The 27,837-nt window shown below is 41.8% G+C and overlaps 1 protein-coding gene across 3 annotated transcripts; it reads left to right on the forward strand.

Moving 5' to 3' along the window:
• Positions 1 to 666: 666 nt before the first annotated feature.
• tiparp (TCDD-inducible poly(ADP-ribose) polymerase) lies at positions 667 to 27,837 on the forward strand. 3 transcript variants are annotated; one of them, XM_085990352.1, is made up of 6 exons: positions 667 to 1,327; positions 2,065 to 3,052; positions 16,037 to 16,202; positions 17,184 to 17,371; positions 20,902 to 21,180; positions 25,261 to 27,837. In XM_085990352.1, exons 2-6 carry the CDS (start codon positions 2,100 to 2,102, stop codon positions 25,706 to 25,708), a joined length of 2,034 nt encoding a protein of 677 aa, XP_085846478.1. In that variant the 5' UTR covers positions 667 to 1,327; positions 2,065 to 2,099; the 3' UTR covers positions 25,709 to 27,837. The 3 variants fall into 3 exon arrangements, with proteins under 3 accessions (XP_085846478.1, XP_085846477.1, XP_085846479.1); XM_085990351.1 differs by having other exon boundaries at positions 668 to 1,350; XM_085990353.1 differs by lacking the exon at positions 667 to 1,327 and adding an exon at positions 1,402 to 1,858.

The raw sequence follows: 27,837 nt of genomic DNA on the forward strand, positions 1-27,837 counted from the left end.
CTCATGTTGTGCCTTACAGTCCTCTTCATAATTAACCATGGTCCCCCATACTAAAGCACAGATCAATTGGGAAGAGCAATGATCCCAAGCTAAAATTACATGGCCTGAATTAAGCTCTCACACTAAGCAGTCTTCCATTATCTTTTATTGGAATCTTTTATTGCAGAATAACAAATGCAAAATAGTTTAAAGATATTCACGTTTTCATGGTAGATGTCAATTTGAAGAAATTGCGATTGACGTACTCATCCTGCTGACCTCCCATCCTTGCTCATGGCCCTGTGACCCCGCAGCAACTCACACAGAGACTTGCATGTTACTGCAAAACGACCACACTCCTGAAATCGACCTCAGCGTCGATGTTTTTGTAACAAATGGCACAAGGACTAACATGTTTTTAATAAAAACAGGTTGGCTTCCTTAGCTGCATGTGTGTGGTGATGGGTGGGGGATAGAAAGAGTATGTGTTGTCACATATATAGGACTCACCAGAGAACTGAGGCTGGCTTGAACATGTGCACACAAAGCAAGCTGTGATTCTTTCACACTGGTCTATTGTAGATGGAGCCATTCTCTCGAGAGCAGTGCTAACATTTTTTTTAACCAGCAGTGTGAAGATGGGTCACGGGAGCATTCTATTTATAGTTCCATTTTACACTTACAGTTTAGAAATAGCCACAACTTTTTCACAGATGCTCCAATTATTTTTCAATGAAATGTAACTTTAATCCTGATAAAACTAAATCGAGTGAGGCCTGTTTTATTATTCTTTCCTTCTGGCAGGAGAGGTTCCGTTTCTTCTGATGTTTGTGAAGACAGTGTGCGATCACAGTCCTCTAAAGGGTTAGTGGGCGAGCGGGTTTCCAGTTCTGCATTCGCAGTCAAGCAGTTCTCTCACTTCTGGCACACAAGAACAAGGAATGAGCACATTCGGTGTCTGCGTGGTTGGCGCACAGCGTACAGAAGCAGAGGCGTAAATAAACAACCAGCTGCAGCCTGTGCTATTTCCTGGTGAGAGTTGGGAGATTAAAGTCCTCCGCACTGCTTGGCTTTGCCAGGCGCTGAGAGACTCCGCCCAACCCTGGTGCAGCCTCGGTGTGACGAAAGCGGTCTCTACTTAAAGACCGGCGGATCGGTGACAAGAGCCGAACGCTGCCCGCCCCCCGACTCTGCTCAAACTGGATCCCAACTCGCTCTCCTCGCCAATCCGCCCGATGAGAGCGGCGGGTCCTGGCTCCCAACACAGATCCTTGCCACGGCCCGAGTCGCGTCCCATTGAGCGGCTGTAGCTCGCAGTCGGAGTCCGATGCTGAACTGATCGGGGAAGGTAGGAGCCTCGTCCACTTGGCTGTAAGTTGGGAGACTTTTAGCAAACTGTTCGGATGAACCCTGTCTTATTAGAGGGGAAAATCCTCACCGCCCCTCGGGCTCCGACTCTTCCCCCCAAGTGACGGAGGAATTTTTTTTTGGGGGGGTGAGAGGACTTTAAGCTTGTCACTCTTCCTGGTCCCGTTTCAGACAGCCAAACAATTTTTAAAAAGTCTAATCTTTTATCAGATCGGATTTCTTGTCGGTTTGACGTGTTTAAAGTCAACAAGGTGCTAGAAGTGGGGTGAGGGCTTTATCAGCAGCCGGCCAGTCAGTGCTTACTTTTGGTGGCGGTCTGTTAGTGTTTTGTCTGAATTAGTTATTTCTGACGCTCCTCACAGCTGCAGTTCCGCCAGCCTCTTGCTGCTGCAGAAAAAGTTTGGGGCGTTTGCTGCGGGCGAGCGGCGCAGCTGTCGGACTGGGCTGACTGGCCAATTCCCGGCCGCCTTCACGTAGCCGCTGCTGGGAACATCCATTCTGCACGTACGAGGTTTGGGATTAATTATCCGGAGCATTGTTGGGAGCTCGCCCTACGTGCCTGAGGGGGGAAAACGTCGGAGGGGAGGGAGGAGTTGAGAGATTTAAATCTTGAGTTGAACTGAATATGCTTTAGTTTAAAGAGGACGGGGTGCGGTGGGCGGGCGGAGAAGATTTAAAAAAAACTTGTTTAATGACTGTCGGTCCTCCTGTCAACAGGTCGGCGAGCTTCGATTGTGCAGAGTGAAAGGAGCATGGAGAAGAGTTTGCGTCTGTGTGGGCCGCGGGCAGACTCTGCCAGGGCGGCTTTACTGAGCGTGCAGTGCACGGACCTGGGCTGCTCCAGCCCGCCAGCACCAAACTTTCCAACAGAGATGACTTTGTCCAACAAAGTGCCGCTCATCAATACTTTCCTCAAGAAGAAACACGCACAGAGAAAGTTGGAAGGGAGGAATCTCCGCGCATTGGGATTAATCCTCACCAGTTTGTTACGATCGGACAAACTGAGCGACGGGGTGTTTCTTTCTCGGAGTTGTGAAGAGAACCGGACCAGTTTATTTGAACCTTTGAAAAAAGACTCGAATGAAAATCAAGCGTGCCCGAAGTCAGGAAATGATGTTTCCACAATAATGCCATCTGCGGGAAGTAATGGCCAGATGCAGCACCGGCCGGCCCTGGAACACGGTGGCCAGGCGACTGGGCTCCCATCTGATCACTCCTTTGCCACCGAGGCATCTGCCATTATCGCCACTTCTGCAAACTTGCCATTCCAGAGCTCGACACATTCCACCCAAGATGCTGTCACCCCGGAGTGCTTCGACAACATAGGCCAGCCTCATGCCAATAGCGTGTACCAGAACCCCTTCTGTCACGATCTACTGAACCAGGCTAAGACCGAGAAAGATTTAAAGACTGGTATTTTTCAGGATAAGAGCGAGGAGGCATCCATTGACCTTGTCTTTGATCTTTTGACTCAGTTACAGTATCACACCCATCAGGAAGATGGAATAGAAATATGTGACGAATTTTTGCAGGGGATTTGTGTTTATGGGAATGACTGTCCAAAACATCACACAGTGCTACCTTACCACTGGCAACTGAGAAATATTATAACTCACACTTGGCAAGCAGTGCCTGATGAGGCACAGGAACACTTAGAAAGGCTGTACTGCAATCCTGACAATGACCAAGTCAAGCTTCAATATCAGTAAGTAACAGAAGTAGGCTAGATTTACTATTTACTTTTATTTTGAAACATTATTTTCATATTCCAGTGCTGCTTTTTGTTGCCTGTCTTCAAATCAGCAATAAAAAGTGCCTTCATTTGAGTTTGTCTGATCATTTCCAAGTGATGATTTTTAAAAATACATGTGGGGACCTGTTTGAGTAGAGACAATTATTAGTTCTTTTATAGTTTGATACAGGTGAGGTGCTCCTAAAGGAACTAGCTTGAATGTCTGTTGAATTTCAGTGCACAGAAGCCCAGCACCATTGTGATGTTGTGTTTCCATAGTAACAAGATGCAGATAACAGCATGCTATGCCCTGCCAAAATACTTGTAAACAAGTTGGTGCTGCACATCACTTGCATGGTTACCGCACTATTTGGTTAATGCTACTAATCATTTGTGGTCAGCCTAGCTTTAGTGAAAATCTGTTTGGACACAAGAGAAATGCATGTTCAGCATCTCCCTCACAGAAAGGTCGAGTAAAAACCATCAGTAGTCAACCGATTCTCACGATCAGACATGTCTGTATAACTCAGAAACAAGTATTGGTGCATTTACCTAACTGAATTACATAGTTCTGGCTTTCACCAGCTGCATAAAAATAAAATCCACATCATTCTCATACAAGAATGGCTTAAAAGTGATGGTATGCAAACATGCAGTGATACATTCCAGATTTAAAATTCTAGAATGTAATGTGCTGGCTTGTACAGCTGCTGGTACTATACTAGCACATGCCATTCCACTATGAGCCTTGTTTTATATATCAAACCTTGTTAGTAACTGGATGGCTGCAATGACACTTCAGGCCAGGGCACTAGAGAATGCATAACATGATTTCAGCATTCCTGCTGACTGTCATTAGAAGAAGGCAAAATTGGAGATTTTTTTGTTTAGTTTGTCTTCCTTTGCATCACACAGCATTGGTCACAACCTGGGAGGGACACAGCTGACCTGCTTCCAGGCCTCTGTTAATGCTACTCTTAGTTTGGCCACCAGAGGCGCATAGAGCAATTGGGATGATTCAACATCCCACACCCTTCTTCCCTTTCTTCTGCAATGTCACAAAGCAGCTCCACGGGGCACAGTTTGTAATAAAGAACATCCGTAATTGCAGGGGCACGTCCATTTTCGACCACTTTATGTAACTGGATATTGGTGTACCAATGCTGTGATCCATAGGCCATAGTATAACATGGTGTGTAGAGATGGTTGAGTGTATTTAAACTCAAGCCTCCTTAGATTAAGAAATTGAGTTGGCATTTTTAGAGTGATGACCATTTTGTGATTATAATGTCGATACTTAAAGGTATTTTTGTGATAGTGGGATGGTTTCTTTCAATTATTAATGGACCATCATATTTCTTTTTGTGTGTGTGTGTCTCACATTGACAACTGTAAAAAGAGTTTTCAATTACTTGAAATTTTTGCATGTCCTGAAGGGACGGGGGGGGGGTCCAATTTAGACATTTGTTTTTCTGGGAAAAATACATATCGTTTATATTTTCAATTTATAATGGATATAACATGGACTTCAGAATGAGTATCTTATTAACCGACTGACCTGAATTACATTTACAGTAATTCTTCAGAGGGTTTCAACTAACATAACAAATTATCAGTTGGTTTCATTTAACAATAAGTATTGCTGCTTATCTGCTGGAATTGTAATTTTTATATGTTAGGTAGACAGGACCTGTACTCTGTACTATAGGGAGTGCTGCCCCTGTAATTCAATCAGTACAGTGTCAAGGTGATTGAGTTCCATAATGTCTGTCACTGAACCTAATCTTAAATGAATTGGTTCATAAGAGCACTGAGGCTGGTTATTTTATTTTTGAAAAATGAACTTTTATGGGATGCTTGCCTTTGGAATAGTTAGTGAGTGAGGTAAAATATCTTGTGTTAAATTGCTTTTTAAACGTGGAATTTGTGGGACACAATCAATGCAGTTCCAACCCAACATATGATGCAATGCTCGAGTTACTGGTGACCAGTTAAGATATGGGAAATACAGTCACTTCTTCATGCTGTTGATGCCAGTTCCATCCTGTGTACATAAGGGAGTGTCTTTGTCAGCCTTTTTCTGGAAAGTGGTACCAGTGTTAATGCCAGTTATTTCCAAATAAACACCTGATTGGTTTGGACCAGGTTGTTGCTTTCTTAGATTGTGTGTTTGTTGCAAAATAAGATCACCTTAACATAAAATGGAAATTGTGCACAAACAGTCCACTAATGTTCTTGAGCCTGAATTAGTACAAATCTCTTAACTTCTTAGTATACTAGTCGCATTTGCTGTGCCAAATCATATGCAGCTTGCGTTTGTTTAACAGGCTAAGGGTAATGAGGAGTCTCTTGGACAGATCATCATTTAAAAGAAAAAAAACTTGAGATTGTAACATAATCTACTGAATTGAATCAGAATGGACCTCCTCCAGGGACAACGCCTGCACTGATCTGTAGTTTTGATAACTGTTGGTTTATATTTGATGTCAGTTTTGCTTGTTGAAAAGAAAAAAAAAAAAAAAATTTTATGGAGGCAAATTTTCACAGTTGCTATGCAGACCAGTGGTGCAAGCAACAACAAAATGACAGGACACAGCTGGGCATGAGAGGAATTGCAGTGTGAGTCACTAGTAACATCAATTGCACATGTCCTTCCAATCAGAACTCTGCAAGTTATCTTTCTTTGTCAGTGCACTATGGGGCATGTGGGGATGGCTCTGAACCATTTCAAAAGATCAGATACAAGCCTAGGGACATGTGAATCCCTGATAAACAGGAAACTTTTTTTTTTTACCGGCACCTAAATAACCGGAAATCTCTCTTAACCAGCAAAATTCAGGAGTAGGTTCAGGTAAGTTTTACTTCATATTAGTGGCCGTGTAACCGGGGTTCCTGGATCTGTGGCCGTGTAACCGGGGTTCCTGCACCTGTTGTCGTGCAACAGGGATGCCTGGATCAGTGGCCGTGTAACCGGGGTTCCTGCACCTGTTGCCATGCAACAGACGCCTGGATCTGTGGCCGTGTACGGGGCTCTTGTACCTTGGTAAGTATACCTCTCTGTAATCCGGAATTTTTGATCAACCGACACCACGCCGGTCCCGTCGGTGCCGGATAAAATAGTTATAATTCTGGAACCTATGTACAGTAAACTGCAGGGGCAAATATGGAGCAAGAGAGTCAACATTTCTTTGCAATAAGTTCTATTGTTCAAAATGCTGGGTCAAAAATTCCTGCGCAGTGGTTGTGCAAATGTAGACTAAATAGACCCATCATAAAAAAATACTTGTTTTTATATAGAGCCTTTCACATCAAAAATTCTTAAAACACCTTACATAATGAATTTCTTAGAAACATACAAAAAGAACAGGCAGGAAAAGACCATCTGGTTGATCAAGCCTGTCCCACACAGTCGCATCATGAGTAGACACCCCCTACCCACCAGCAGCCAGATAATCTCCAGGGAGAGGCAAACAAAAAGATAAAACCCCACAGCCAATTAGTGTGGAGGGGTGGGGTGATCAAAACCTGTTCAGGAGACCACATTGACTAAGCTTATACTATCTGATAATTCATCTACCTTTTATGAGGCATGATCTCTGTCCTAGCTAGGAACTGGTTCAGCTCTCTTTTGAAGGTGTACAGAGAGTCAGCACTCTCCACACGAGCCAGCAACTTGTTCCATAGGTCTACTGTCCTCTGGTAAAAGAAGAATCACATAACATCTAACCTAGCCCTACCCTTGCGTAACTTATACAGAAGAGTCCTGGCCTTGCCAAATCTATCAGTAGGAGGACAATTGAGCCCTTTAACTATTTTGTATACATCTATCAAATCACCCGGAAGTCTGCACATCTCTAGTGAATAGATCCAACTTTTTAAGCTTATCTGAGTAACGAAGGTTCTTTAAGCTGGAACCATTATCATGGCCCTCCTCTGAACCTTTTCCAAAGCCTCTAATACACCCACCATATGAGGGTACAAAAACTGGATGCAGTATTCTAAATTCTTGTTTGAAGTGCAATGACAACATAGCAGCCATTGCCCCACAAATAGCCTTGAGATGAATGACCAGTCAGTGGTTGACTGAGGAATGTTGGATATAACGCTGGGCGAACTCACCTGTTCTTCAAATAGCGCCGTGGGGTCTTTAACATCCACCTGAACAGACAGAATCATGGTTTATTGTCTCATCCAAAAGAACAGTACTTCTGTCAATGTAGCACACCCTCAGAACAGTGACTGGAGAGTCAGAATTAGATTATAAATTCAAGCCCTGGTGTGGGGCTAGAGCCTGCAACCTTCTGACCCAGGCTCAAGATTGCTATGGACATCCTACCAGTTGGTGGTGGTAGTTGGGGGTGCAGGTAGGATGATGTTGCTAACAATTCAGAACAGGTTGAGTTGTTACTATAACAATGGTGCCTGTTTGACATCCTTCAGAGAAGGAACTGTTCCATAAACTCAAGCAGGAAGAGTGATTGCATGTAGAACAGTAGTTTTGTAATCCCAGTATTTTTACAGTTTCAAAAGCGCTTATATTCTAAAGCTTTCTACATAAAGTCCACTTTTGAATTTGCCTAAAAGTATTTTTGTAAAGCGTGGGAAATGTGCATGTTCTGCAGCCATCTTTATACCATTAAACCAGCTGCTCTCTAATGGTGTACGTGGCGATGATGTCATCAGGTTGACAATGGCTGAATGGTTGTGTAAACAGGATTTGTTTGGTTAGAAACAGCTGACAACACCGGCTCATTAAAGTTCCAATTGTTTCTCATAAGAACAGAAATAACCTTGAGACACACCAGCAAGAAGCAACAAACTGCTGGGTTTAGAGCTGAATTGATCTGTCAGAATTTTGAAATGAACCAATTCAAATCTATGACCTCAGACTTGTGCCGTTTTTTAAATACTTAAATTACCCATGAAATCATTCATACAATTGGTGCAGTTTATGCTTCAAATGCATATTTATTTTTTGCTCTGGACTTTCCTCATGTCTTTTTGCATTTCCTTCCAATTTTCTCCCTGCAACAAGACACCGAACAATTGCTGGAGTATGATTCCACTGGTACTGGGCATGGTCCAATACCTCACACAATTGGGCATTCATTCACTTAGTGAGTATTTGTAGGCTATTCTATATTGAGGGGCATCGCAGACCACTCCGATCCTGTCTTCATTTGATGTCTACAATTACAACCCTTCATTTGGGGCTCATTGGATAATGCTTAGGAGTGGGAAACCAGGGTAATTTTCTCATTCCCTAGGTTAGAGACAGTGCAGGTACCATCACTGACCTGGCTGAAATAAGCTAATTCAGTACAGACCAAGAATAGAATGTATGATCTTCCTGGTCTCTGTGACTCACTTCCGCTCTGGGCAGTGTCTTCACCAACTGATTCATGGGATCACTCTGGGCTTTCCTTATGTCGGATAAACATGCATAGCCTGTCTGCTGTGAATCACTCAAACTTGTTGGATGTTCCAGAACCCAAGTTTGAAGGACTGGTTCACTGAGTTTTTTGTGATGAATTGCAAAGTGGGTCCTAATTTTCTTTACATTGGACATTCCTGATTTTGCATATAAAGATTTCAGCCATAAGCAATAAGAGTGAAGTGCAATAAAAGTCAACACATTCCAGTGTTCTGCTCTCAATTACAGTTCAGACTGCGATCAGTCACAATTAGTCTTATGTCTCTCGCAGTATCATTGTTACAATAGAGTTGAAAGTCATGACTCACTTAAGATTTGCTGATGATGGACACCATGAAGTTTCATGGCTTCAGGTCAAACAAAGGCAAGGAAACCTGCTGCTGATTACCACCTACCGCCCTCCCTCAGCTGATGAATCAGTACTCCTCCATGTTGAACACCACTTGGAAGAAGCACTGAGAGTAGCAAGGGCACAGAATGTACTCTGGGTGGGGGAATTCAATGTCCATCACCAAGAGTGGATCGGTAGCACCACTACGGACCGAGCTGGCTGAGTCCTGAAGGACATAGCTGCCAGTCTGAGACTGGGGTAGCTGGTGAGAGAACCAATACGAGGGAAAAACCTACTTGATCTCGTCCTCACCAATCTAGCTGCCGCAGATGCATCTGTCCATAATAGCATTGGTAGCAGTGACCACCGCACAATTATTGTGGAGTCGAAGTCCCATCTTCACACTGAGGACACCCTCCATTGTGTTGTGTGGCACTACCACCATGCTAAATGGGATAGATTCAGAACATATCTAGCAGCTCAAAACTGGGCATCCATGAGGCACTGTGGGCCATCAGCAGAAGCAGAATTGTATTCCACCACAATCTGTAACCTCATGGTCCGGCATATCCCTCACTCTACTATTACCATCAAGCCAGGGGACCAACCCTGGTTCACCTGAGGAGTGTAGAAGCGCATGCCAGGAGCAGCACCAGGCGTACCTAAAAATACGGTGCCAACACAGGACTACATACATGCTAAAAAGCAGAAGCAGTATGCTATAGACAGAGCTAAGCGATCCCACAATCAACAGATCAGATCAAACTTCTGCAGTCCTGCCAAATCCAGTCATGAATGGAGGTAGACCATTAAACAACTAATGGAAGAAAAGCCCCCATGAATATCCCCATCCTCAATGATGGTGGAGCCCAGCACGTGAGTGCAAAAGACAAAGCGGAAGCATTTGCAACCATCTTCAGCCAGAAGTGCCGAGTGGATGATCCATTTCGGCCTCCTCCTGAGGTCCCCACCACCACAGAAGCCAGTCTTCAGCCAATTCGATTCACTCCACTTGATATCAAGGAACGGCCGAGCGCACTGGACACAGCAAAGGCTATGGGCTCCGACAACATCCCGACTGTCGTGCTGAAGACTTGTGCTCCAGAACTAGCGTGCCTCTAGCCAAGCTGTTCCAGTACAGCTATAACACTGCATCTACCAGACAATGTGGAAAACTGCCCAGGTATGTCCTGTCCACAAAAAGCATAACAAATCCAATCCGGCCAATTACTGTCCCATCAGTCTACTCTCAATCATCAGCAAAGTGATGGAAGATGTCATCGACAGTGCTATCAAGCAGCACTTACCAATAACCTGCTCACTGATGGCCAGTTTGGGTCCTGCCAGGACCACTCTGCTCCAGACCTCATTACAGCCTTGGTCCAAACATGGACAAAAGAGCTGAATTCCAGAGGTGAGGTGAGAGTGACTGCGCTTGACATCAAGGCAGCATTTGACCGAGTGTGGCATCAAGGAGCTCTAGTAAAATTGAAGTCAATGGGAATCGGGGGAGGGGTGGAAACTCTCCACTGGCTGGATTCATACCTAGCACAAAGGAAGGTGGTTGGGGGTCAATCATCACAGCCTCGGACATCGTTGCATGAGTTCCTCAGGGCAGTGTCTTAGGCCTAACCATCTTCAGCTGCTTCATCAATGACCTTCCCTCCATCATAAGGTCAGAAGTGGGGATGTTCACTGATGACTGCACAGTGTTCAGTTCCATTCGCAACTCCTCAGATAATGAAGCAGTCCATGCCCGAATGCAGCAAGACCTGGATGACATTTAGGCTAGGGCTGATAAGTGGCAGGTAACATTCACGCCACACAAGTGCCAGGCAGTGACTATCTCCAAAAAGCGAGAGTCTAACCACTGCCCCTTGACATTCAACAGCATTACCATCACCGAATCCCCTACCATCAATATCCTGGGGGGTCACCATTGACCAGAAACTTAATTGGACCAGCCACATAAATACTGTGGCAACAAGAGCGGGTCAGAGGCTGTGTATTCTGTGATGAGTGTCTCACCTCCTGACTCCCCAAAGCCTTTCCACCATCTACAAGGCACAAGTCAGGAGTGTGATGGAATACTCTCCACTTGCCTGGATGAGTGCAACTCCAACAACACTCAAGAAGCTCGACACCATCCAAGACAAAGCAGCCTGCTTAATTGGCACCCCATCCACCACCTTAAACATTCGCTCCCTCCACCACCGGCGTACTGTGGCTATAGTGTGTACCATCTACAAGATGCACTGCAGCAACTCTCCAAGGCTTCTTCAGCAACACCTCCCAAACCCATGACCTCTACCACCTCGAAGGACAAGGGCAGCAGGCGCATGGGAACACCACCACCTCCAAGTTCCTCTCCAAGTCACACACCATCCTGACTTGTAAGTATATCGCTATTCCTTCATTGTCGCTGGGTCAAAATCCTGGAACTCCCTCCCTAACAGCACTGTGGGAGTACCTTCATCACATGGACTGCAGCGGTTCAAGAAGGCAGCTCACCACCACCTTCTCAAGGGCAACTAGGGATGGGCAATAAATGCTGGCCTTACCAGTGAAGCCCACATTCCATAAACGAATAAAAAAGAAAGAAACCCAAGTTTAGAGAGAGGGTTTCTTGGACTTGATCAGTTTGAAGTGAGATCAGGCTTTTTTGCAGACATAACATTAGAAGAAACTGAATGAAAGAGATTATGTTGGGGTTACAGTTTTGTTGTGTTTGTGAAAATCAGGCAAGATTGGTGCAGTATTTATAACTGCTTTTCCCCCAAGTAGGGCAGCTACAAATATGCAGACTGGTCCAGACATTGTAGCATTTTACTGGCTTATTTAGAAATAACTAAGACAACTCACTTGCCTTTAAGAAGAATGCAACATCATTTTTAAATCAATAGTCCTGTGATGATGTGGATGACTGTGGTATGAAAACTATTACAAGCTTTCAAGTCTTTACACGCACAAGTGAACTTTCACCCATTTCCATAATTGCTGTTAAAGGGGCGTTGTCTCCACTGGGGAGTGTTTGGTTAGGTAAAGTTTCTGGAGCAGACATGAAAAACCCTGTCTGAAAATTCTGCTGAACCAGTACCACATTGGCCATGAAGGTGAACTTGCAATCTTTGCAATTTGCACGTTATTTTTCTTATGGAAAATAATATTCATCATATTTGCTGTGGTGATAACTCACCTCATTGGCCAGCGGGCATCAGAAGCAAGTATGCATTTTAAATGTCCCAAATGTTATTTGTAGCTCAAAATATGGCTTGTTTCTTTCTTTCTTTGTATTATATATCAGCATTAAACAAATTACTAAATATTTTTCACAACAAAAATAATCCCAGACTGGCCTGAGTTGGCTGATTTCCGCTGGGATGTTGGTAGGAGTGCTACAGCTGCCTCCAGCATCTTGGCTTATGGAGGGAAAATTGGCCAATGTTCCTGCTCCTGATTACTGCGTTTAGAGATAGATATGAATACTTTACCAGAAAACAGTGGAGTATCTTTTCTTCCATTTGCTAATTTTACCAAATGGATGAAAATGTACCTAAATGTTCTAGCGTTTAGTACTGTAATCTAGGGGAGGAGTAGAAAAACCTATTTGGAAACCATTCTGATCCAAGCGGGCTTGTTGAAGTGGAATATATGGAGTTGATCATGTGACACCAGTTGCCCAGTTATATTAGAGAATTGCTTTCTGAAATGGTTCTCCAAAGTCAGCTTACATTTCAACTCGCAGTTATTCTAAAGTCAGTTTTTTGTGCCTAATTTGTTTAATACCACTGTCTTGCCTAATGGCTGGATAAAGTCTTTACAGGCAACCATTGTAAAATCAATTCACTGCCTGTACAGACATGGATGGAAGCACTTCAGTCATTTAGGTTTGGTGGCCATGCAATTTTGATTACATCTGCTTCTTAAATCTACATGAAATACTTTGACTTCCTGTACTGTTATATATTATACATATAGCTATTCATCTACATGCAAATACAGTTCAACTTTAACAACAGCCCGTGCTCAAGGGAAGAGAAGCACAATTGTTAATAAACTTAGTTCATCCAGTGAAAAGCAGTTTTCTTGGTATGCTTTCCTGGGCTGCGATGAACTTCAGGCATCCCCCTGTTTTATGAACTAGAATGATTGATATTCACAGAAAGACCTAGGGCAGGATTTTCATTGGGCCGTGGAGGCAGGATTGGAGGTGTGTGGGGAGTTAAAATCCTGAAATTGGGGGGCACGAACCCATCCCGCCTCCATGCCAGTTTCAAAGGAGGCGGGTACCTGACCCACCTCCCCGAGACGGGAAGGGGATTAGTGCCAATTAACTGCCTGTTAACAGGTAGTTAACAGGCAGTTTTTGGCCTAATCCCTATTTTCATTGGTGAAATGTGGGATCCCTGACGGCTCCAAACCACGCCAAGTTAGTGAGGCGGGCCGTCGGGATGAAGGGCTTGGAGGGGTCGAGAAGTCCGGTGTTCAGGTGAGTGATGGGTGCATGAGTGCAGAAGTAAGTGTGTTTGGTGTGTGTAAAGTGTTTTAAAGAAGTTTAATTACCTTTACTTACCTTTTACAGCCTTCCTTCCTTCAAGTCTTGGGAGTCTTTCATCTCACTGGCACAGAAAGCAGAATGGCCACAATCTGTCAAAAATTGCAGCTTTCAGCTTTCTGTTCCAGAGAGATCTCTAAATCATCCTGAGAGGAAGGAATTAACCTGGAGTACAGATTCAGTGTTTGACAGCTTCAAACAGCTGTGAAACGCTGATATGTTGGCCCTGAAATTAGATCGGGGGCTTGCCGTGCGTGCAAGCCCCCGATCTGCACTCTCCCTGCGCGCCGACATCTGAAGCCCGGGCCTGCTTGCATTTCCTGTCACAGGCCTGGTTCAGCTGTCAGCACACTGTGCTAACCTGATCCAGCGGCGTAGTTAGTGCGATGTGCTGGCTGGGATCAGGTGAGCACTGTGCAGCCAATCAGGGGAGGGGAAACTCATTCATGAGTTTGACAGTAAGAGCTGTCAAACTCATGAAAAGTATGGGCTGCCAAAACACTACTTTAACTTTAAATAAAATTTTAAAAAAATCCCACTGATTATAATAACTATAAATAAGTTTTAAAAAATGTTTTAAACAATTAATCAATTTTTTGAAAAAAATAAATTTTTAAAAAATAGGGTCTAAAACTAAACTTACCATCCTGTAAATTCTTTAAAAATAACAAACCTGTGGAAAAAAAAAAAAATTCTACATTGTACTAAAAGCCCACTTACCTGAAAAACAAAATACTTACATCTTGTTTTTCCACGCGTAAAGACCGGAGGCCTTTACACGCGCGCAACTTTGGGGGAAAAAAAAGGAATTTTACTGCGCACGCGCTGCCTGTGCAGTCGCGCACGTTCTGCCTCTGAACCCCTTCGTTCAGAGGACAGTAAATGCCGGTTTTCCCCGCATGCGCTGTGCACGCTGAAAACCGGCATTTCCTCCGGCCAGACGCGTGAGTACCCCGACCGTACTCACGCGTTGGGACAGGAATTACTGGCCCTTCATCTGTCAAAAGGTCTTGACAGATGAAATATCAATCTGTGACGTCACCTGTTGCCGGGTGGCCCTTAATTGGCCTGCTGAGCCCGCTGGGTGGGCTCAACAAGGTCAATCAAGTCAAAATCACGTGGGTTGGTCTAGCGTGGGTTGGCTAGAACTCGATGGAGGCTGGACTACAACCCCGAAGTTGCAGTCCTGCCTCCTACCCGCCGCCTCAATGAAAATCCAGCCCCTAGTGTTTTATGAATGGCTTCTTCCAGACAACCGTGGTTGTGGTTCTGACGTTTTTCAGAAGGCAACATCCAACCTGCTGACTCAGCAGGTTGGTCAGCTCTAATAAAGGGACCAGTCTATCCTGCATGCAATAGAACATGGACACTAAAATTAGTAACTTATTAGTAGTGGAAAATGACCCATTTGCAGGCAAGTTAGCAGCAGTAGGACCACACCAACCCACATGAAAACCAATTGGGGAGGCGGGGGGTTAACTCACTCCTGGATGAATACAAGATTCTGCAGACAAGTGCACTTCTCACAGCTGTGCCTACAGTTTGCTTACATAAGGCTCATGCTGCAAAGACATCGAGAGTAAAACTCATCTTAGGCAGTAGTACAAAAGAGTGATTCACTATCTCCAGTTTTGCACTGCCGCCCAAGACTAATATCACCCCCAAAATGTTTCCTGGTTAGCACCAATAGTGAAAACAGAGAAATTGGCTTTCAGCTAATGGCTACATATAGCTATCATTGAAATGCCACGTTAAATGGCACTCCAAACACACCAAATGTACTTCATTGACTGTAAAGTGCTTTGAGACATCCGGTGGTCGTGAAAGGCGCTATATAAACGTAAGTCTTTTCTTTAGGTATAGAGGCTTACCCTGATTCTTTTTTCATCTTAACCTGATTTCTTCTTGCCTTTCAGTTTTAGCTTTTTGAAACCAAGGTGAACTTAGGCAGAAATTCTAAGCAAATTTATAATACTTGTCTCTCACACAGTGTGGTCACAGATTATTGCTACTGGCAGATTTTATCATCTGTGAACATTTGCACTACAGCTGGTTGTGGGTTTTGCATGTTGCAGCTTACCAATACTGAAAAAATAATGGCTGGCTTGTTCGAACAACTGCCCATCTTTCATCTTGCATGTGCAACTATTTATAATTGCATTCAGGACATCAAATGTATGATTTAACTGTACAAGTATGTATGTACAGTTGTCAAAGAACCCTAACCTTGAAAGCCAGTGTCTGCAGGTCTATGGCATAAGGCAGTTCAAATTTGCAGTTTTGTCATATGATTCGGTCCATTTGTGGGATTATTTCATTTAGCCTGTTGCGTCATAATAAAGCAGTCCTGTTCTTGATCATTATTTTTTGCAAGAATTTAACCCATTACTACAACTTTATTATAACTTTAGAAAAGAAAATGTGCTTTTTGTAGTCTAGGTTTCCTCTAGTGCAATCTAAATTATTTCTAATAATCTAATAACCATATCCCAACTGTTGCACTAGGATCACTTTAAAGAAAACTATTTTGTTTTGCAAACTTTGCAAAGATTTCTGATTTAATCCTGCTTTTTGTTAATTGTAGGATAAAATATGATTTTTCCAGAGATAGTAATTCATATTTTATTGTTTTCTCAGGGGCCGTGTTTTCTCACTGGATTTTAACTTAATGACAGTTTATGATGTAAAATTCAACCAAGTGAGGAGATTGTCCACTCCTTCCTTGGCAAGCTCTGGCTCACAATTCCACACCGTTTGGAAGTACTATTGCAGGGAACACTTTGGCTGGAGAGAATATTCTGAGGTAACACGGAATGCTGTCATGTTAGCCCACAGCTGAAATGTAGATTTTGTCAAATGATCAAATTCCTGAAAATTGAAAGTGTTACATAATTTAAATAACATAGAAATGTTTAGATTGTAGCAAATTCTACTTCACATTCTGTTCCCATGTATGAAACTAAATTGTACCAAAAGAGCAATCGAAAAGTCATGGTATTTTTTGTTTTATATTTATCATTAAGATGTAAAACTGTATCTGGAAGAGCCTGTTAAACAACAACTTTTGCCAATTCAAATATTCAAGGACTGTTTCAACAGAAAATGTAAATAATGAAGTATTTTGAATTACAGTAATTGAGTAAACTACAAAACAAAGGCCATTTCTATGACCTAACACCAAAGTAGGTGAGGACACAAACCTTCACAGCTAGTTCTTAAACAGATTAAATTGTGGTATAAAAAGAGTCAATGAAGGGAGGTACCCGTCTAACAAAACCAAAGCGTCAGGACTTCGCGGTACACATTTGTGACTTTAAAATCTTAGCACGATTGTTAAAAAGAATTACAGGAAACTTTGCGATATCCGGCACCGACGGGACCGGCGTGATGCCGATCTATGAAAACTTCTGGACAGACCAGCGCTAATGTTGAAGGATATGGAGGTTTTCATCTCCGTACCTGACAACAAACACTGTTGCTTAGCAACAGCTTGTAAACAGTCGGCCCGTACCTTGGAAGCATCTCTGTAGCTTAGCAATAGCTCCAGAGAGGCTTTCCAGAGACTGACTGTTTAAAAAAAATGCTAGGAGAAGGAAAAAAAAAGAAAAAAAAACTAACAAAACGGCTGCTGATTTCTGCCGTTAGATCAAGGTTTCCAGCCGTACAACCTCCGGATAAACCAAAGTTTCCTGTACTGTGTTACATGTAGAAGATGGTCTATATCTCAATGTTAGTAACATTGTTTTTCCTTATCGTTAAAAATGTATTGGTTTGTTATTTCTAGGCAGTTGTTCGATGCATTGAGGAAGCATCATCTCGAGGTATGAGTGAGATCTGTTTCGTAATGCAGCAAAATAGGTACATCCTGAATTTAATGGAGGGCTTTCAGCAGAACGCTGTTTTTGGCACCCGGCGACGAATCACCCGACGACCCTTATTTCGCTCTTCTGTACTGCTGTTGCCCTGTTTACAGTAAGTTGAGCACTGAGTTTACTTTACAGAACAAATTAGATTCTGACTACTCTTCAGTTAATCAGTGGCATACAATTACATATTCCTGTGGAAATCTTTTGTAAAAATATATTTTGAAATTAAATTTACCTTGGTTTATACAACATTGAGTTAATAATTTTGCCTGGGGAACTTTAGTCTGCCTAAACTAAACAAATTAGAGCCACACTTTATGGAGTTACAGTACTATGAATCATCAAGCCAATCAGCAAAATTCCATTACACCAATCAGCTACTGATGTGCAAATCACTGTGTTACCATAATTCTACAATTAAAGCTACTCTGACAATACTTCCACTGAAATTAAGCTGTCATTGGGGTTTATATCTTTATTATTCATATTAGTTAATCTTGAAATTTCTAAAACATTTGACACGGTCTTATAAATAACTTGAATGACAACTAGACAAGCTTTAATAGGCTTTAACTGAAAAATGTAGCTGAAGTTTTATTAAACAGTGGCGAATTGTGGCTATTTTATCATGTCACCCCTGTGCAACTAGTATTTGATCCCATCCCTGGAATTTTTCTTTGGATATATACAGCGAATAGTTGTGATTCTTAACAATTTTTAATTTTATTGTAAAAGTGGGTGGGGTGAGTCTAATTTATTTCACTATAAGATTCAAAAACGAACAGACCGGCCACAGCCTTCTAAGGTGCGTCCTTTTAACACTTCAGTTAGTGTCGGAATCAATCTTTCACTGAGGAAATGGTGGAGAGCTAGCTCCTTGTATAAATATCTTAATGATACAAAAAATAACCCCTTTAAATGTAAGATTTGTATCAATGCCGAGCATGTGGTCAGCTTGTAGATGAAACATAACTAAATATTTGTTTGGAGAAGATATGATATGCTATTGCAGAATTACTTTTTTCTGTTATCTAATGTGTAGTAGTATATATCTCCATCTCTATCTATGTGATGGCTACCCAGTTATGTCTTTGTATCCTCTAGATAGTCCAGAACAAAATGATTGTCCTGAGCAGTGCCCTGAAACTTTAGCAGAAGCACTATTTATTTTCTGCGCAAACATGTCTCCTGCCTCATGAACGCCATTATTGTTCTGCTCTGCTCCCCTCACAGTATGCTGTTACAATGGCTCCTGTATCCATAATGGTTTACCGACAACAACTGTGGCTGCACTTCAAAAAAAGTAATTAATTGGTTATGAAGTGCTTTGAGATAGTGTTATTGGCATGATAACAACGGCAACTTGCAGGCCCCATATAGATGCTCTTTTTCTTTCTGTACCTAGTCTAATTCAGCCTTCGTCCTGTCGTGTATGCCTTTAGGCAAAAAAAGAGACACATGTCTCCATGTGGGATTCCTTGCTTCTTGCCTGCTTTTCAAAGGTTTGAGGATTATTAAAATGTAAATAACCTCTGGCCTCTCATTGGCATGCAGAGATGGAAGCATACAAGCTATACTAGTCCAAATGCCATTCTGAAATGATAATTTGAGGAGTTCCATAAATTGTCTGACAGCAGCTAATGGGTATTCCGATCTGCCAAAACTGTACTGAAGATTTGAATTTCCTGTATCATCCTTAGCAAATCAATGTTTAAATATATGTGTGTTGAGGTGGGGGTGGGGGGACAGAGGAGAAGAAATGCCACAGTTTCCACTTTTGACTAATTAATGGTAGTGTTCTGCCATCTGTGGGCCAGCCATGGGTCACTCTCGCCTCTGAGTCAGATGTTTGTGGAGCCCCACTGCAGAGACTTAAGCACAAAATATAGGTTGACACTCCAGTGTAGTACTGAAGAAGTGCTGCACTGTCAGAGGTGCCATCTTTCAAGTGAGACATTAAACTGAGGCCCCGTCTGCGCTCTCAGGTGGATGTAAAAGATCCCATGGCTCTATTCTGACGAAGAGTAAGGGACTTTCACTGGTGTCCTAGCCAATATTTATCCTATATCTAACATCACGAAAAACAGATTTTCTGGTTACTATCACATTGCTGTTTGTGGGACCTTGCTGTGTGCAAATTGCCTGCCGTGTTTCCTACATTACAACAGTGACTACACTTCAAAAAGTACTTCATTAGGTGTAAAGCGCTTTGGGACATCCTGAGGTCGTGAAAGGCACTACAAAAATGCCAGTCCTTTCTTTCCTTCTTTTATCTTGGATCACAAGAATTGTGTTTATTCAGCCAAATTTTCAGCACAGCCTGTTCTTGCATACATCCCGACCAGTCGAGTGCTTTCTGCTCACTGATACCTGCCTTTCATGGGCCCACCTTCTACTGGATAACCCATGAAATTGGGGTTGATGATTCTGTGGAGGAATCCGTCCTTCTCATGTTATTTTCCCAAGGGGTCACAGAGACAGTGATCCGAATGCAGAAGGGAGGGTTCCAACATTGGGTAGAAAAAGAAACAACTCTCCAAGTATCAAATGTTATACAGCAGTAATGAGACTTAACTTGTGTGTAATGATTCCTGTGATATAGTTTTAGTGAAAGGTTAGCACTAAGGTATTATAATTTAAGTCTCACTCACAGCAACATCATAACCATTATATAGATGACTTGTAAGTCCTGTAACTTTAGAGGTTGTATAGTATGTGGATTAGATTATTATCCTTTCAGCTTTGGGTTCTTCTTTGTTACAGCCCAGGTTACTGGGATAAAAGTCTCCCTTCACTGTCGCTATAAAGAGTACTACTTAGGTAGCCTCAACTCCATTCCTACTAAATGCTAGTCCACAGCACAGAATTAAGTAAAATAATACTTACACTTGTTTAGTGCATCGTCATGTTGAAATATCTTGGTGCTTCACACATGGGCTACTTTTTTTGAAGAGCAGTGATTGTTATCACATGTGCAAATGTAAGAACCATTCTGCATTATCAAAGTTCCATAAACAGGAATCAGATGAATGACCAGCGAATCTATCTTTCGTGGTTTACTGTGCGGAAACAACAACTCTCTTCAGATAGTATCAGGGGATCTTTAATACCCACCTGAACCATCAAAACTGGCAAAAGGGGCCTCTGTTTAGTGTCTCTCCAACAATGCAGCACTCTCTCAGAACTACACTAGAGTGTCAGCTTAGATTATGAAGTGACAACCAAAACTGACAGTTAGGCTACCACAAAATTGGCACTTTCATTCTCAGAGGCCATAAGGATGGCTGATGTGAGAGATGGAGAATTTCAGATTGAACCAGTAGTGTTTTTCTGAGGCTGGGCTTAAGGCACATTGTTTGGGTAGAGTGCAAGGAATTTTATTCTGCATCTAGCTGTCCAGTATCATTTTAGATGCAGACAATAGCAGTCCAAAGTGGAACGTGCTCCATTACCACAACTGGCATACCTCACTTTGATGTTCACAAAACAAAAATCAAAACATACCATCATAATTGTGCAAAAACAATTAAAATCTGTCCAGGTTTTGTGTTGATATTGTACAATAATTTCTGTAAAATTAAACAAACAACTCAAGGATTGTGTCAGATTTACAGTTTTTATGTTTTTTCTTATTAGGACTTTAGCTGGCACATCAGGCAGTCTTGCAAAGTTACCAGATGGATCAGTTTCTCCACAAGTCAGCCTTCCTGCTGTCTCTCCCCCCTCAAAACTCTATCCTGAAACATGGATTTCAATGGAACTATCGGAAGATTTCATTCAAGTGCCTGTTTCCATAGAAGACAAAAGCTACAGAACTGTGTATAATCTTTTCCACAAAACAATACAAGAAACCAAATTTAGGATTTTAAATATACTAAGAGTGCAAAACCCATATCTTTGGGAAAAGTATAAAAGGTAAGAGGTTGAATTATATTATTAAAATTTTGGAATCCTATATTTATTTTATATGCTGGTACCTAAATTTACATCTGTACTGTGAATACTAATCATTATGTTATGGTGTGTACAGATCGTAGCTCTGCATTGACTGCAGTGTAAGAACATAAGAAATAGGAGCAGGAATAGGCCACTTGGCCCCTTGAGCCTGCTTCGCCATTCAATGAGATCATGGCTGATCTTGGACTCAAAGCAACTTCCCAGCCTGCTCCCCATAACCCTTCACTCCCTTATCTTGCAAAAATTTGTCTATCTCCACCTTAAATGTATTTAATGGCCCAGCCTCCACAGCTCGCTGGGGCAGAGAATTCCACAGATTTACGGCCCTCTGAGAGAAGAAATTCCTCCTCATCTCCGTTCTAAAAGGGCGACCCTTTATTCTAAAACTGTGCCCCCGCATTCTAGATTTCCCCACGAGGGGAAACATCCTCTCTGCATCTACCTTGTTGAGCCCCCTCAGTATCTTATATGTTTCAATAAGATCACCACTCATTCTTCTAAATTCCAATGAGTATAGGCCCAGCCTGCTCAACCTTTCCTCAAGTCAACCCCCTCATCTCTGGAATTAACCTAGTGAATCATCTCTGAACTACCTCCAATGCAAGTATATCCTTCCTTAAATAAGGAGACCAAAACTGTACACAGTACTCAAGGTGTGGTCTCACCAATACCCTGTACAGTTGTAGCAGGACTTCCCTGTTTTTATACTTCAACCCCTTTGAAATAAAGGCCAACATTCCATTTGCCTTTTTGATTACTTGCTATACCTGCATGCTAACTTTGTGTTTCATGCACAAGGACCCCATGGTCCCTCTGAAGTGTAGCATTTTGTAATCTCTCTCCATTTAAATAATTTGCTTTTTTATTTTTCCTGCCAAAGTGTATAACCTCGCACTTTCCCACATTATACTCCATCTGCCAAATGTTTGCCCACTCACTTAGCCTGTCTATATCCCTTTGCAGATTCTTTGAGTCCTCTGCACAACTTGCTTTCCCACCCATCTTTGTATCATCCGCAAACTTGGCTACATTACACTTGGTCCCTTCATCCAAGTTATTAATGTAGATTGTAAATAGTTGAGGCCCTAGCACCGATCCCTGTGACACCCCACTAGTTACCGTTTGCCAACCAGAAAATGACCCATTTATCCCAACTCTCTGCTTTCTGTTAGTTAACCAATTCTCTATCTTTGCAGTAACCTTTTATGTGGCACCTTATCGAATGCCTTCTGGAAATCTAAATACACCATATCCACTGGTTCATCTTTGTCCACCCTGCTCGTTACCTCCTCAAAGAACTCCAACAAGTTTGTTAAACAAGATATCCCTTTCATGGGACATTTTACCACATTAAAAGGCACCATATAAATAAAAGTTGTTGTTGTCATCTTACTCGCTGATTCTGCTTGACTGCATTATGATTTTCCAAATGCCCTGCTACTGCTTCCTTAATGAAGGACTCCAGCATTTTTCCAACGACAGATGTTAGGCAGTGTGCGCTATCTGGGTTATTTCATTACTGGTCTATTCTTGCATTTGATATTGTGATAGAGATGCAGACTGGAAGCAAACAATTGGATCTAGCAAAAGTAGTGCAGGGACTAAGCAGAGTGCATATCTAAATATTTTTCTTCAACTGCAGCCAATCTGTTCTGTGGAAGATGAAGGACTGAAGCCGAATCATGAATTGGATTGCTTGTCTTTTAGTTGGAAAAAATAAATCGTATCTTTAGGTTGCAAAAATGTATTTGGAAATTGTGGTGTTCCTAAATGTATGAGTGACTCTGTAATGAGGTGGCTTGCTTTATCCTGCAGTGCTAATTGTGGTTTGCTTTGGAACTCCTTTGTTCTCAGTGTCTGTTGACTTTCAGCAATATCCATTCTTTATACTGCAATGTTTGCAGTTAGCTTGGAATGGATTTTTTTTGACTTTGCACTCCAAGCAGGGAGGCTTGCCTGCTGAGAGCACATATCTGAAATTCTAGAGTAAGCGTGCCATAAGTTTCTAAACATTAATTAAAATGGTCAGAGAATCATGGGTTGTGTGCACCCAAATTTTCCATATATGGTCCCAGCATGCAAGGCTCCCTGTCAACACTGTGACGTCAGAAAGTTAGCTCTGTAATGTTAGAGATGGAAGAAAGAGTAGTACAGGAAACTGTGTTATCCGGAGGCTAACTGTCCGGAATGCTCGAGCCACCGGCAAAAATCAGGTGCCGTTTTCGTTAGGTTTTTTTTTCTCGTTGCTTTTTTTTTCTTGTTGCTTTTTTCCTCAACAGTCAAGGTCTGCTGAAGCTGTTGCTAAGCTACAGAGATGCTTGGACTGTTTAGAAGCTGTTGCTAAACAGGGTTTGTTGACCGATACGGAGCTCAGAAGCTTCCATATCTTTCAACATTAGCGCTGGAGTGTCCGGCAGTTTTGAGGGAACGGCAACAGCTCGGTCCCGTCGGTGCCGGATAGCACAAAGTTTCCTGTACTGGAGTAGAGCTGAGCATTTTAACCAAGGTAATAAAAGTACCAAATCATTACAAAGAAAACTGGGTGGGGCGTTGTACATTGGGGTAGGTTTTCAACGTGCTGCTGGGTGTGAAACTGCCATTGTGGATCAGCCACTCAGTGGAGAAACTGGCCAGTTTTCATTTCCATTGAAATCAATGATCTGCAATGGCAGATTTATGCCCAAGAAGCAAGTTGAAAATCTACCTCCAATGAGTCCAGACTGGTATAAAGTTACCAGTGCATGATGTAAGAAGCAGTACAAAATTATTCTTCAAGGCTTGGCTTTAGAACAGTATCATGTGTTAGAACTGGTGTCCAGCCATCTAATCTGATATTCACCAAACCAAGTATGGATCATAAACCACAGTTGAGTCTCTGATGTCAACTCTGGCATAAATGGGGGAAGGTGGGGCGGTAACAGGTGTTATCCAAAACAAAGTAAACTCTGGAAGACAGAAGCTGGTATAAAGGGTAATAAGCTTTGTGTCAGCTAGATCAGAGTACTTTCTAAATGGTGAAAAGCTAGAAGCAGTGGCGGTCCAAAGAGACTTGAGGGTCCATGTACATAGATCCTTAAAATGTCATGGACAGGTACAGAAAATAATCCAAAAGGTGAATGGAATGCTGACCTTTATATCTAGAGGACTAGAATACAAGGGGGTAGAAGTCATGCTGCAGCTATACAAAGCCCTGGTTAGACCACACCTGCAGTAATGTGGTGCAGCGTAGATTTACTGGAATGACATCTGGACTCCCAAGGGTTAAATTATGAGGAGAGATTATACAAACTAGGGTTGTATTCCCTGGCATTTAGAAGATTAAGGGGTGATTTGATCGAAGTTTTCAAGATATTAAGGTGAACTGAGGGTAGATGGAGAGAAACTATTTCCGCTAGTTGGGGAATCTTGGACTAGGGGACATAGTCTAAAAATTAGAACCAGGCCTTTCAGAAGTGAAGTTAGGAAACATTTCTACACAAAGGGTGGTAGAAGTTTGGAACTCTCTTCTGCAAATGGCAGTGGATGCTGGGTAAATTGTTAGTTTTGAATCTGAGATTGATAGATTTCTGATAACCAAAGCTATTAAGGGATATGGGGCAAAGGCGAGTATATGGAGTTAGGTCACAGATCAGCCATGACCTCATTGAATGGCAGGACAGGCTCGAGGGACTATGTTCCTATGTGTTGGTTCCCATTACATATATTTATTAGTTACAGACTTTTTCCTGTCTGTTTCAAGGGTGACATTTGCTAAAATACACTCTGGAAAATGAAGAGTTTATGTTTTGGTAAAGGATGCATTGTAGATTGGAACAACTCTATCCACTTGCTGTTTTACTTTACTGTTAAAGTGTTTTATATAGTGGAACATGCACCATAGTTTTATCAAATACTTAAATCGCCTCTTGTTTTATCTATGGAAAGGTGCAATTGGAGACACACAACTTTTTATTCATCTATTGCTTTATCTTTCTTTTGGAAGGTATTTTGCTGTATGACCTACAAAGCTTATTTCTGAATTTTTGTTTTTCGCTATAGGAAAAAGGAGTACATGTCACGAAAGATGTCTGAAATGGACAAGATCCTTAATGAAAGACATCTATTTCATGGGACCTCCCAGGATGCAGTTGACGCCATCTGTAAACATAATTTTGACCCCAGGGTGTGCGGAAAACATGCCACCATGTTTGGACAAGGCAGCTATTTTGCTAGAAAGGCAAGCTATTCTCACAACTTTTCAAAGAAGTCACAAGAAGGAGTTCATTATATGTTCTTAGCAAAAGTGCTTATAGGGAAGTACACATTGGGCAAGCCTTCAATGCGGAGACCTCCACCACAATCTCCTGCTGACCCTTCCAGTGACTTGTATGATTCATGTGTGGATAACTGGCTAGAACCTCAGATTTTTGTCATCTTTAATGATGACCAGAGCTTCCCTTACTTCATTATTCAATATGAAGAAGTTGGAAGCACAGTGACTGTTTGATGAACAATGATTAACAATAGTTATAAACAAAGACTGGAGATGCTACGATGAACTTATCTACACACTATAGACTTTGAGGTCTTTACAAATGGAATTTACAGATAAACTAAATGACTCACTTAAATGGCCAGCTGTTATGAGACTACTGCACTAGCAGTTCCCCGACGAGTGTAAATAACTAAATACATTACCTTGAACAATGTTTGTATGTTTATGTGCCTCTTTGTGAATGAGTGTGTATTTATATAGAAAAAAATGTTGCCCATTTTTAATTAATTCTGAAGTATTTGAGAAAACTGTATACTTGACCTGAGTACAGTAGTTTTATTTTTGAATTATCAGAAGCTGAAGTTGTGGAAATTAAATGTTGAGCACTTTTTAAACCAAAGTTTTATATTGAGACATTGCTCGTGATCTCGGTAAGGTGAAGCAACTGCCACAGATGCAGGGAAAAAGCGCATTATGCTTACCTTTAGTTGCAGGAGATAAAATCTGCCACTGCAGTCATGTCAGCTGCCACAAGAAAGGAAGCCCTTACCGTGAGAAAGGCCCAGTTGGTTCTTTCTCAGAGCTTTAAATTGTGGTGACTGCGCTCTTGATCTCACTGTAGCAATCTTCACCTCTCCTCAATCTACTTTGATCATTTTCTTGGTCCACTTTCCTCCTCCCCCATAAACTGAGACCAACATATAGCAGAGTGGGAGCCTTTACTGAGAGGCAGAAAGCGAACTGTGCAGTTCTATTGTGTAATGCTTTATTTGGTAAATCCAGAAAATAGTTAAAACCAGACACATCTCATTAGTGAATATCACATCATTTTATATTTCCAGTGTTCTAATATCCTATTTAGCTGAGTACAGTAGAGGAATGATAATGATAAGACCGCACAATCCTTCAAACCACAATGTTATCCTATAATGATGATGTGGGTTTATCGGGTTTTCACTGTAAAACTGAAAAGCAAAGAAGCCTTGAAAAACTGAGGCTTAAGAATCATTTGGCCTGACACTGGAAACCTGACTGTGCTTCATACTAATCTCCATGCTCCTTGCTTCGTTGACCAGGTCCAAGGCAAAGTCTGCTCCAGTTACTGAAACAGGGGTTAGTCAGCCTTGAAAAATGTCATTATATTGCATTATGGAAGCAACTCTATATAGAGAAGCCAATCACACCACTCTAGTTATACAAGGCACTAACATCTGGATATTGTGTCCTCCAAAACTATAAGCAAAAATGCTAAGCTGTCAATAGTAAAGTTTTGATGGTATCTGCCTGTTTCTAATTTCATTCTGTCTCACATTAATTATTTCACTTCAAGAAAAAATGCTGACTGTTGGAAGTCACAGAGCCATTAAGTAGCAGCTGCTTTTAAAATAAAAAAAATTGCAAACTGGCTAAGCATTCCAGGGTTTTCTACATGAACTATCCCAGGACCACAGACTGGAACAGGAGGAAAATGTTGAACAACATTTCTTATGGGCACTTTTCACAGGTGTACTTGAGGCAGACCAGCAGTGACTAGTACAGAAGATAAGGACGAAAACAGACAAGTTGATTACTAATAGTTATGAGTTCCAGAAATCTGTAGCCAATCACTTTTGTAAGCTTGAAAAATCAAGGCATGCACAGGCAAAGTGCAACTAACAGCAATAGCCTGATATACTCAAGTAGAAAATATTCCTTATGAAAAGTATTGATTTCTCCCTTATTTTTGGCATGTTGCAATTATAGTTGACATCCTGTAGGATCAAAAAGCCAGTGTTGCCAATAAAATAACACAAGGATCAGTTATCGGATAATATAAAGATTATAACTGGATCAAAGCACAGTGTCCATATTGTGTGAAATAATGGGTAGTTACAGAAGTGCATGGATGAGATCAAATGTAGTGTACATGTAGTACAGGAATTTAAAATTCAGTTTGATTTATATGAACTTTCCCAATTTACATGACATCCAACAAGGTAGAAGGCTAAATCCATATCCTGTATTTGATTGAATTGATCATGTATTCAATTGAATTGATCATGTATTCAGTGCCAGTGAACCGGGTCTGAAATCGAGACTGATATGAAACTGGAAGCAGATCTGTGTATATTTTTTAAAAATAAAGTTTCAGTCTGAATTGA

Source organism: Somniosus microcephalus, chromosome 6 (genome assembly GCF_052327205.1).
Source record: "Somniosus microcephalus isolate GS21.2 chromosome 6, FLI_Smic_1.0, whole genome shotgun sequence".
NCBI lineage: Eukaryota > Metazoa > Chordata > Chondrichthyes > Squaliformes > Somniosidae > Somniosus > Somniosus microcephalus.